The sequence below is a fragment of the Caloenas nicobarica genome, chromosome 1, assembly GCF_036013445.1.
Source record: "Caloenas nicobarica isolate bCalNic1 chromosome 1, bCalNic1.hap1, whole genome shotgun sequence".
NCBI classification, from domain to species: Eukaryota; Metazoa; Chordata; class Aves; order Columbiformes; family Columbidae; genus Caloenas; species Caloenas nicobarica.
This window is the reverse complement of record NC_088245.1, coordinates 187,442,126-187,454,629: the sequence shown is the minus strand read 5'-3', so window position 1 is coordinate 187,454,629 and position 12,504 is coordinate 187,442,126. Positions and strand designations below refer to the sequence as shown.

Sequence of the window (12,504 nt, the reverse complement as noted above, 5' to 3'; positions counted from 1 at the left end):
TTTAGAATTTGTCGAAGGGACTGCTTAGCATAAATGAAAAGGTGGTTAGTAAAAACAACTTGACCACGAGGTGGCACTGTAAGAACTGGTTTTACTGGGGTGGCCATACCTGAAGAAGTTGTATTTCTACTTCTTTGCTTTTTAGGCTTTATTGAAATATGCATTCATCACATTTCGCAACTATTGCAAATTACTTTTAGCCACAGGCATCCAGGACAGCAGAGTACTAGGCAGCCTTCCAAAGGCCAGCCTCATCTTTCAGAGTGTCGAATGTGCAAAGCTCGGGGTCTGTGACACTGTTAGTCTCCGTGGAGCAGTTCACAGGGAAGATGCATAGTGCAAGTGGACCTTAAAAACTCTGTCAGTTTGAGAGAGAGTGTTCACATCAACATGCTCAGTCAGTTCTGGCGGTTAATTTGAGGGAGAGATGCTATCACTTGACCCCCCCAACCATTGCATGTCGTGCCCTGCAGGACATGGGGCCGCAGCTGAGGGCTGCATTCTGTGCTCTCGCTCTCTTCTCCAGGCTCTCTTTTACAGCAGCGGAGGATCAGCCACAACCCTGTTCACAGCATTTTGTAGCATTCTTTATAGATACAGTTTATATTTTCTGCAATAAATATTTTGTTAAATTATGTTACGTTCTAATCACAGAATCACAGAATGTTAGGGATTGGAAGGGACCTCGAAAGATCATCTAGTCCAATCCCCCCGCTGGAGCAGGAGCACCCAGAGGAGGTTACACAGGAAAGCATCCAGGCGGGTTTTGAACGTCTCCAGAGAAGGAGACTCCACAACCTCCCTGGGCAGCTTGTTCCAGTGCTCTGTCACCCTCACTGAGAAGAAGTTTCTTCTCATATTTAAGTGGAACCTCCTGTGTTCTAGCTTGTACCCATTGCCCCTTGTCCTGTCATTGGTTGTCACTGAGAAGAGCCTGGCTCCATCCTCGTGACACTCACCCTTCATATATTTATAAACATTAATGAGGTCACCCCTCAGTCTCCTTTTCTCCAAGCTTAAGAGACCCAGCTCCCTCAGCCTTTCCTCATAAGGGAGATGCTCCACTCCCTAATCATCTTTGTGGCTCTAATGTCATGAAACCATTTTATTACTTCATTAACATTTATAGGAAAAACATCCATTGTCTGTATAAACCCACAGCTGGCCAGTTTAAAATGACTCTGCAAAAGAGACTTTATTTTTCTCCTGACATCTCTCTCAGAAACAGCAGTACTAGCATTACCAAAGGTAGAGCTTGGTAGGTAGGACTTTTGTTCTGCCAAAAAGGCAAAAGTAAACATTACCGTAGAAGATGCAGCCACGTGTCTCTGATCATAGATTATCATGCTTAAGTACTTGCTACAGCAGTATTGATAAAATTACAGTACTGATGCTTTCCTTTTTAATCCTTAAGAATTAGTTTATTCCCTTCCAAAAATTTTGGTAGACCTTTAGTATATAACAAACTGCTGAGTTCAAAATGTAAAAATTACGTCATAGGAGAAAGCAATTTAAAATTGTTGTTGGTTTTATGCATATAAGCACTACTGTGTGAACTAAACACTCTTCCTCCAAATCAGTGCCATGGCATCTGATAAAGATTGTGATTTGATCAGCTGAAAGTGAGTAAGATGGAGAAGGGTGGGAGAATTTTTGTTTTCTTATATTGACTTATGTCTTGTTAACTTGAGGTGGCAGAAACATTGTACCATGGGTGGACTTTTGGGAACTGCAGTCAATAGGGATCCAAAATAAACATTTCAGTTTGGTTTTCACTGCCTGATTCTAACAGATGAAGTGAAAACTGTTTTGTAGAAAATACAAAGAGGTCATAGCTTGAAATAGTGCTCCTCTTCCATCCTCCACTCTGATTTTCAAAGCTTTTTCTCTACCTCTTTCCTCTCCCCGCAGTGATCTTTACTGGGTTTTTAAAAAATTGAAGCTGGGTTGAAAAGAATCCAAATGCTATTTTCTTCCCCTAATGTGAATACATGTAATAACACAGTAGTAAATACTGTGTTTGTAGTGTAAATAATAGTTATTACTGCACTTTTAAGATGCAGGATTTTGCCATAGTTATACCCTATTTTACTGAGAGCAAAAGGAAAACTAGTAGTTTTCTTTTTAGAACAAAATTATCATTATTAAATTCTGTTTTCTAAACTAATAACAAGATCACCCGATCTGTTTTGCTGCTGTATTTTTAATGATCCATTATATAGCTGTTTATTGGAGGGAGGGGGGAGATCTTGACTGGTTTCTACAAACACTTGAGATTTTTCAATGCAGTGCTGCTCTGCTGGACTGTAGCTGGTCAGCAGATCCCAGATTTCTCCAACTTTTAATTGCATAATAAAAGAGTTTTTTCATTAGCATTTATTTTAGTTGCAGATCTTTAATCTCTGAGGTAACAAGTACAGTGTATAAAGAAAAAGATTTAAATAGAAATATTAGGATTCTTCAGTGTGCTTTCTTCCTCCTCTCTCAAATAGTAATGTAGATAGAAAAGAGCAAAACAGAAGGATCCCTTGAACTTTTTGTAGCATAATAGAAATCTAATTGAACTCAACTTGGAATATATTTGAAACAGTATATTATTTTCTTTTGTATTTTGTTCTCCACATATGTTTTAATTGTGAATGCAGTACTCATTTAACTTCAGTCAGTGAGTAACATGCTTTTTATTATTATTATTTTTATATCTGTTCAGCTGCTGGGTGTCACCAGTAAGTGACACCGTGCTTACTCTTTGGCATTTCTTCAATTATATTGGAAAAATAAATGTCGTGCTTTGTTTTGTTTTCTTTCTCCTTTGTAGTTTATGTTTTGTTTAAAAAGCTTAAATCCAGTTTTTCAATAAAACAGATGTGTTCTGTGGCTTGCAAAAATCCTGTTTCTGAGCAGATGTAAGAGGGATGTTAGCAGTGTTCCTTTCCCATTTTTCCCTTGCCGTCGTGCATGAGCCCAGCCAGGAGGGTGACCTGCTCCACGGATGTGTGTGTTCTTGGTACCTCCTCTGCTGCCAGCAAGCCGTGTGAGATGATGCGCCCTGGGCTGCTTCCGGCAGTCAACCGGACCACATGTGAACAGGAGCCCTAGACCTGTCAATACATGCTTATATGTACAAAAATGAAAAAGTTTATCTTTTCTCCCCTCTTTTCTCCCCTCTTTTCTCCCCTCTTTTCTCCCCTCTTTTCTCCCCTCTTTTCTCCCCTCTTTTCTCCCCTCTTTTCTCCCCTCTTTTCTCCCCTCTTTTCTCCCCTCCCCTCTTTTCTTTCTTTCTCTCAGGTAAGAGAATGGGAGGGTCAAGGAAAAGTTACCTGTAGTATCTGTGTAGACGAGTCAATAAAATCAGAAGATTTTGAATGCTTCATAGTAAAAGAATTGATGGAAGATTTCTAGAACTATAAAAATTAGTTACTTGTATTAGGTGTAAATTTGAAGTAATAAACTGTGATGAGGCGAACCATTTTGTTTTACCCATTTTCCTGTTTCTGTAACAGGTACACTTTGGATGAGTTTGGAACAGCTAGGAGGAGTGCTGTAGTCCGAGGCTTTATAGATGCTCTTACCAGAGGAGGTCTGGGAGGTACCCCCCGCCCTATTGAAATGCACTCCCACGATCCTCTGAGGTACAGTACTAGCAAGAATGTATATGAAATAATCCTTCTTTTGCCTTTGGCACTTTGAATGCCTGACACCATAAACTGCTGATTTACACAGAATTTTGTGTCTTTATTTAGGTACGTAGGAGACATGCTGGCCTGGCTGCATCAAGCTACAGCTTCTGAAAAAGAACACCTAGAAGCCATGTTAAAGCTTGTAACTATTCAAGGTAGTATTAGATTTTAAAACATAAATTGGGAAGTGATAGAAAGTAAGTCTGTGATAAGCCAGAAAGTGTGATTAATTTCTTAGGCTGGGCTTCAGTTATGAGAGCCTGAGTGTAGATTCTCCTGGAAAGAACTTCAGAATAGCTGGTGGTTGCACTTTGCCAGAAGAAAGCCTGTAATGAAGAAGAGTATTTCAAAATCCACTCTCTTCACTTTACTGTGCTTATAGTAGATTCACACTAAATTTACAAAGGAACATTTTAGACTGCAGTTGAGAGTTCAAAAATTGTTTCTAATGTATATGAATACATACCTGTTTGAAAATATTGTCATAGATGTGTTGAGGATTCCTGTTATGCTTGCTCATTTGTTTAGTAAACTTTTTAAAATATAATTCATTCTTTCTATAATTCTCTTCCTTCTATGCTAGAAGCAAAATGGAATTTTCTTCTGTCGCGTTGTATCATTATAGGTTTATGGAGGTCAAAGCAGATTGCTTATAGGCACGTGAAGCTTTTTAATATCAAAGCTTTCCTTCATTAACAGAACTACAGATTGTCACTCCAATTCTTCAGCCGCTTTGCTCTCTTTTAAGTACATTGGACCTGCACTTGCAAGACCTTTGTCCTGTGGAAGCTGTAGTGTGATTTGCCTCCATAGCTTCAGCCAAATACTTGTTTAATAAATAAGCATGTGTACTCAGTTGTAACAAACTAGGTATAAGAACTGACATTTAATCTGTATCTGATGAGCTCTTCAGGCTGTACATCTTAACTGAGTTCCTCTCTGGGATTTAAAGGTAATATACATTATTTTACTTACTGTTGGAAGTATTAGTTTGCTTTCCTAATTAATGGCATATGAGAAAGAAGGCTGTTGTAAATCAAATTGAAAGAATGTTGTTCTTTTAAGTACAGCCGCAGTATACTACAGAAGTGAATTTAGTGTTATTTACTGACAGTATCTCAGGGCAACAGGAAAGCAGGACTCATGAAGCTTGTGTGGTAGAGAAAAAGACATGGCAGTTCTCCGTAGATGACTGATGCTTCAGCTGTAATTGGAGCATCCTTCAGGAAAAGCTGGCCACATGGAGGATGTTACTGCATCTGGTTCTGCTGTTGATTGTGCTGCTGCTGCCCAGGCCTGCATTCTGTTCTGAAATTCTCCCACCTCTTCGTGAGGTGCTTTATTTAACTATTAAATCCCTTGGCCTTCTGGCAGGAGGTCAGACTGAGATGCTATGACTGCATAATTAGATATATTTAGAGCATTTCAGCCATAGATCAAACTGTTTGAGACTACAGAGAATGTAAATAGTTTGAGGAAAAAAGTTCCAAAAAAAATCACCAGGCCAAAATATTTTTCCCAAGAGACTAGTATAAACAAGGAATTCAATATTTCTGTCTGAAGCAAAAATATGTTTTCCTAAGCTCTCCAGGAATGGGTTTGCCATCACAGTTGTGCAGTTTTCAAGAAATGTAAAGAAGGATTCTTAGCTTCATGCTGGGAGCAACAAAGCATGCGCAAGGCTGTCCATTAACTATTCCTCTGCATCTTTGGCAAGTTTTTTTGATTACAAGGATGGTTAACGCAATGAGATCTGTAAGACAAAACAGTACTTATTGGGATACCACTTTGTTTTAACAAGTACCATTTAGGAGAAGCACAGCATTGTGAAGTAGCCTGAGATGATATACTTTATATAAATGCAAGTCCTGAGTTGGTAGCAGCTAATCGGTGAGTACAGTGTCTGTGGTACTGAGAGGTTCAGATTGAATTCCCTGTATTATTGTACAGTCTTCAGGTGTCTGGTTGCACAGGCTGCAGCAGAGATTGAGTGACTTTCACTCAGCCATTTAAAAAGCGGGCATCTTGATTATTTGCAGTTATAGATAACAATCAAAATCTGCATCTCCAAAGGGCAAATCTTCCCAGCAAAAGTTAGATCTAGCGTAGGCATTTCTGGAGACTTTATTCACAATTGTTTAGTGGGTTTTTTTCCTGTTCCCTATAGAGGGAGCCCAAGCAACTAGGATAGATAAGACGCCTAACTGGGCGTCTAAAGTTAGCTGAGATGGATCTTTCTGGACAATAGGTCAGTCAAATTTTTTAACTTTAATTCCAACTTGAGTAGCTTTTTGCAGATAGAATTTTTTGTATTATTTTAATTCAGGTGTCTGTTCCGAGTTCAGATTTCTGTTTAAATTCTCCTATAAGCTGTCTATAATTTCCAGACTATGGAGAATGTGGTAAATTTCAGCTACAGAAAAACTTTGCTTCTCTTCTGGAAAACAAACAAACAAACCCAAAGCAAACAAAAAAACCACCACCCCCCCTCCCCCCCAAAAAAAGAAAAAAAGCCTTCAAAAAGACGGAACTCTGTTGCCTATAATCAAGTATTCAAGAATAAGTTCTAAAAAGTTTTAAAATTTTAAGCTTGCAAATGTTAACTGTTTAAAATTAATGTGACTAAAAAATGCTATTAAAATTTTAAGCACTGAAAATACATTCAGAAAAGTTTAGCTATTTTGCCTTGTGCTGGCCAAGCATAAAGCACCTGGTTCTCTTCATTGGAGCTTAGGTGTTCTGCTAACAGGAGCTTTCCAGTCTTACAGACATCTTGCAATTGAAAGGAAGAGAGAATTGCAGGCATTCTGTTTAAGAGAAGCAACAGAAACCCATTCTTCATGGAGTTACAGGAACCCAGCTGGAGAGCAGAAACCAAATGAAGTCCAAGAAAGATTTCTCCCTTACAGAAGGATACTCAGAGAAACATGATATGTGGTGTAGCAGGCAGCCAGAAGAGTGTCTTCAGTAATGAACTGTTTCCTAAAAGTGATTTTTGGGTCTCTAAGAATTGTTTATTCCATAATTCTTTTATGTCCGTGTGATGTACTAATACTTGCAGCAGTTGCATAACCCATTGTACTGGGAGATTTCTCTTTACTGTTTGCTGAATCTAAAATAGTCTAATTGGACATGAAAATATATGCGAAGGCACAAGCAAGCAGTATGTCGAGAGTGTAAGTCTGTGTCCTTTGCTATTGGAATTTGAATATTTTTGGAGTGAAAACTTTCATACCAAAGAACTTGTTGTTAAGTCAATCTGGTCTACATATACTATGGGAAATATGTGCTAGGTGCTTGTTATATTGATGAACAGTAAAAGTGTGACTGTTCCTACTCAAAAATGTGTAAATTGTTAGGGTGTATCTGGAAGCTAGCCATTACATAACAGACCATACATCTTGTGGTTTGTAATCTTGCTCTCTTCCTTGATATCGATACTCAAATATATAAACATATTTTTATTACTTACCAGTTTAGTATGCTGAAATTCTTACAGCCGCCACACTGAATTTACTTGTTGCTGCTTAGATGGATTTTCACATATCTTGGTGTAAAGAGGCATTGGCACAGATCTCTGATCTTTTGTAATTTTTACTCTCGGAGGAATCTCTTTTAGTCTGAAATCAGATCTGGAAAATATAGCTTCAGGTCACCTGTTCTCTATCACATGTCACAGTCAGTTTGTTTACTGTTCGTTGCATGGGTCCCATCTGAAGATGAACTCCTGTTGACAAGTTTTAAATTAGAATTAAAGTAGTGCTGTCTCCATAAATCTATTCTGAGTTGTTACTGAAGTGAGAGCTTGAAGATCTGTTGCTTTCAGTTTGATTGATTCGTGACAGTACCGGTTGCCATGCAACAATTCATTTGTGTTCCATGGTAAGATAGGGGAATATTCTCTTTTGTATATAGTTCTGTGAAAGATGAGTTTCAATTGCTGCTGGGGAGGAAGCATTTGCTAATGCTGCAGCACACGGCAGTGTGGAGGTACATATGTGATTTAATTTGTAACAGTGCTGTGAGCACATCAGTACCGACTGCTGACAGACACGTGTATTTATGGTTCAGGCCTTTCGAAGTGGTACATACTGTTGCTCCTTCAACGTCTCACTGGCCTTTTTTTTTGGTGTTTAGTTTCACAAAGTGCTAATATTGAGCCCTACTGTGACAGTTTCTTGCTAGATCATTTATTCTTCCCCTTACTCCTTCTCCCCCAAATCCCCAGGCACTATGTTGTGCTAGGAAGCAATTGCACAGCACAAGGTAATGACTCTCCAGGACTCTGTTTTGTCGTGCAGCTGTTTCTTAATGGCTAAATTGGAAGTTCAGTGGAGGTTTAAACTAGTCTTGTGGAGAAAAGAACATGCAGTTCATAATGCTTTTTGTGGAGAAGTAGCTCCTACATTTGTTTATTTGTTTTACAGTGTGAAGAAAAGAGAATTACATTTTCATAATCTTAGCGTGTGTTTGCATTAACTGTAGGTGTGGAAGAAAATATTCAAGAAGTAGTTGGGCATATCACAGAAGGTGTCTGCAGGCCTCTGAAGGTGAAGTATTTTGTTTTCCTTAGCATTCTAAATACAAAAATTGTTCTGTCATGTTTTTCCAGAACCTGTGTTCTCATCTCTACAATGTATTTTCATCACACTTGGTTCAGAGTTAGATTCTTAACTTTGAGAATGATAAAACCCTTCAAAATTAAGGATTCCTTAGTTCGTAGATACCTGGTTTAAATAGTCATATAGTGAGAGTTACTGGATTACTAAATCTATATCTTAATTTTGTTTCATTTTCCCTAAAGGTCAGGAGTTCTTACATACAAAAATTTAGTTTTAGGATAAGGATATAGGAACAGCTATAGTGGGTCAAATGAAAAATTAATTTAACTAACTACCCTGGTTTTCGTAATGACCACTGACATGTGCTTAGGGAAGGGTGTGCAGGTTGTGCAGTTGTGTTGTGGTACTTCTGTAGAATAGTTTCCTCATCTGTTTTTAGATGTACTAAGGGTTTACTGAGCCATAGCTACCCTCTTTGTATTTAATAGACCTTGATAGATTTTTCTTTTCTTGGATGAATATGTCAAGCTGGTATAGATTGTTGGTATTCACAACATGTCCTCGTATCCTGCAGGAGGGAAGTGCGTGGTTTAACTGCATGCTGTGTGAAAAGCCAGCTCCTTTTGCTTTTGTTTTGTTTAGCAGCTCCAGCTCTTGTGTTGAGTGAAAGAGACCATGAAAAATTGTTTCCTGCTTAACATCTTTATGGTACTCTGATTTGCTGTATTTCTGTTTCATCCATCCACAGTTCAGGTTTTTTTGTTTTTGTTTTTGTTTTTTTTTCCAAGCTAGACCCTTAGTCAGCTTAGGGAACCCATTTGGTAGAAATCATAAATAAAGATCCATCAAATGATTGACTGTCTCATGTATTGGATGTGCTTCACATAAGCACAAAATAAAAAATTGATGTGATGAAGCTGATACCAATAATTGCTTGACCATGCAGTGTATAAATCCACATGTTTTTAAAGTAAAATCTAGTGTAGTGAATACTGTTACAATAAACTTCTTTTAGGGTGCTGCAGCTATAACAACTGTGTCATGTCCAAGTTGCCATAGTTGGTATCAAATATTAACAGGTAGGTTCCGAATACTACACTTAAGTTTCTGATAAGAAAGAGAAAGGGTCTGCAGAGAGATTAAAATCAAGGAAGTGCCATTTACAGTATTGCAAAATCACAGAAGGGTTGAGGTTGGCAGGGATTTCTGGAGGTCGTTTGGTCCAAACCCCCTGCTCAAGCAGGGATACCTAGAGCCAGTCGCCCAGAACCGTATCCAGGCGGCTTTTAAGTATCTCCAAGGATGGAGACTCCACAGCCTCTCTGGGCAACTTATGCCAGTGCTCAGTCACCGTCAAAATAAAAAGGTGTTTTCTGGTGTTCAGAGGGAACCTCCTGTGTTTGAATTTGTGCCCGTTACCATGTAATTGTGATCATCCTTCACAGCCTTTAGTTTTTGACCTGTTGAAAAAGACCTGGTGTATTAGACAGACAAGCTATGATCACAAGTTTTTTAGAAGATCTTTTCCGAGCCTTCTGTGTTTTTCTCTCATGCTTTAGATCTGTTAAATGGTGATGTTCGAGTTGAGTATTTCTGTGCATTCCAACAAAGTAATTAGGGATAGAACCAAACCTTTAAGTCAGAGGGATTTTTGGTCTTGTTTTGAGTGCTTGTGATTTGTACAGTTTGGGACAGAATGCCTTCCATTTTGATTGCCGAAGTCTTTACACTTACACATTTCTGCTATCTGTAGAAACATCCCCAAAATATTGTTAGTAGTTAGTTGCTGTACTAATAAAAATAAAAAAAAAATAAAAGAACGATTAAAGACTTCCTATTGTATTCAGTATTTTAATAGCAATGAACTTATGTTAATTCACTGCCAGTCTAGACTTCCCAATGTAAAATATACTTCTCGTTTTCCCTGGGGAAATCTTCCATAGCAAAAAAAAAAAAAGGCGGCAGGGGAGAAAAACCAAAACCACACCAAAACCCCCAAGCAGAAAAGCCCTCATACAATGCAGTTAGATAATTGCAAGCTGTTGTGTTGAGAGGAACAACAAAAATAGACTCAGTTTGGAGGAGTCTTTTCTACAATACATTGTTCTCTCTGAAGATGGTCCACAATAAGAAAAATAACTGCATTAAGTTCAGGCAGAACATTGTTGTAGTTGTATGGCACCACAGTATACTGTTTTTCTAGTGGATTCCTGATGTTTGCAAACCTGTCACTTTGAGTTGATGCTGAAGTATAAAATAGCCTGATAAATGCCAAGTGATAGAATTTCCATGAGCACTTTTAAATACTTACACTATTATGTAGAATTTTCTTATTGGTTTATACCTTTCCATGTGAATGTACAATATAATGCAATTTCTCACTTTTGAAGGATTATGTTTAATTACAGTATAAATTGTCCACATTTCTTACTGATGGTTGGTTTGAGTTTTAGGCATCCAAGTGAATCTTGAGTACTCACTAGTGGTAGATCTTAACCACAGATCTCTCATTTCAGGTGCTAGTAGGAGGACCCTAAAACATTTAAATTAGGGTCTTTATCTTTTCCATAGCACTTAAGATGAGGTCAAAACTAACAAAATGGTTTTGATCCCTTACTTAGACTTCAGCTAGTCTTTATGGACAAGCAACTACAGGACACATAGGATTAGGAAATGGTAAGAGCTGTAGGTCCAGACCTTCCCCAAACAGGTTGGGTTTAGTCCCTTGCAAATTTTGGTTCTCCTATGCAGTGAAGACTTCTGTATGGGAAGCATCAATGCTTCCTTTCCTACTTTTTCTGCTTGGCTTGCCCTTTTTTTTTTTTTATGTTCAGTTCTCATTTTTGTTTCCTAACACTAAAATCTTCTGGGCCTTTTTTTTTTTTTTTTCCCCTCCTTCTGCCTATTTTGTCTTTCTGTTTCTTAATTATTTTATTTTCAGTCAGCCCATTTTTTTTTTTTGTTGGTGTTTTGATTTTCATCTTTTCCCCCTCCTTTCTTATTCTGTTTTGCTGTATGCCTAGAGTATACTCAGTATCCCTGCCCAAATGACCTTTTATGCAACATTGTAGATAGGTATTTGTATGTATACCTCTCTATACGTATGCACTGAAGAGGGAAGTTCACCTGGGTGTTGGAGTTAACTTGCGCATTGAGCTTTGCAAATAAGAGTCAAAAATTATTCTTTGTTTTCTGGTCTCTGACTTAGATGCAAAGGGAGAGGATGGAGGAAGAATAACTTTAGTTAAACCTCCTTGCAGCTGGCTCTGATGAGAAGGTGCTGCTGCACATGGTGTTCCATGGAACAGCAGACAAACTCCTTGGGAGAGCTGGTGGCGGCTGGTGATTTGTACACAGCCCTGTCACACACATGGGCACGCAGGAGAACAGTGCAGTGATAAGTCACTGTCGCTGCTTTGTGAGTGCCCAAAGATTGACCCTGGGGCAACCTTTCGGGAGTGGAGTGAGACTGTGTGTACCAGGGAGACAAGACATCAACTGTCCAAGTGTAAAGACACTCAGCACTGGTTTGGTCTGTGTAGCCAGTGTCTCTGGGTCAAGATAAACAGTCAACATAGCTGGTTGTTAGTTATAAATATATCTAATTAAATACCCATAGGAGGTATATAATCTGTCACTTAAGTGAAGGAGAGATTAATCCAGGTGAAATTTTATCTTTTGGGTGAAATACCTAATACTTTGGATGTTCTGAATTGCTGCGTGATGCTAATGATTAACTGTTGTAGTTCAGGGATTTTGCAGCTTTGCAACTGTTCTTGCTGTTCAGTGCTGGGGAGAATTCAGTATGTACTGGTATTAAATTATCTCCTTATTCTGAAGTTCTCAACAAGTTGCAACAAAAATCTATGGGGGAAAAAGGGATTTTTTTTTTCTTTTTGATGCATCCATCTGCTTGTTTTCCACCCAGAGGCTTGGCAGCCAAGAAGCACTTTACTTCAAGCAGAATGTTGTAGTTAACTGGACATTCTCTTTTAAAATATATTTCTAGTTAAATTTATTTTTCGAAAACCAGACATGCGTTGCATATAAAATCATAGAGCTTGGCTTTTGAAATATATGACTTAAAGGATGCTTATATTTCCATATTCTGCAGGTTAGAATTGAGCAGGTGATTGTTGCTGAACCAGGAGCAGTTTTGCTGTACAAGATTTCTAATCTTCTCAAGTTCTACCACCATACAATCAGGTATGCAAAATTACAAACTATGTTAAAGATATCTTTTTTTCTAAATTGTGTATATA

General features: G+C 38.3%; 1 protein-coding gene across 1 annotated transcript in view; it reads left to right on the top strand.

Annotated features, from left to right (window-relative positions):
* COG6 (component of oligomeric golgi complex 6) overlaps positions 1-12,504 on the top strand; it is a 55,175-nt gene that overhangs the window by 21,286 nt on the left and 21,385 nt on the right. The window contains exons 9-12 of the mRNA XM_065658710.1: positions 3,504-3,632; positions 3,744-3,835; positions 8,166-8,230; positions 12,357-12,448. Of these exons, the coding sequence (XP_065514782.1) occupies positions 3,504-3,632; positions 3,744-3,835; positions 8,166-8,230; positions 12,357-12,448 (378 nt within the window). The remainder of the gene's footprint in view (positions 1-3,503; positions 3,633-3,743; positions 3,836-8,165; positions 8,231-12,356; positions 12,449-12,504) is intronic.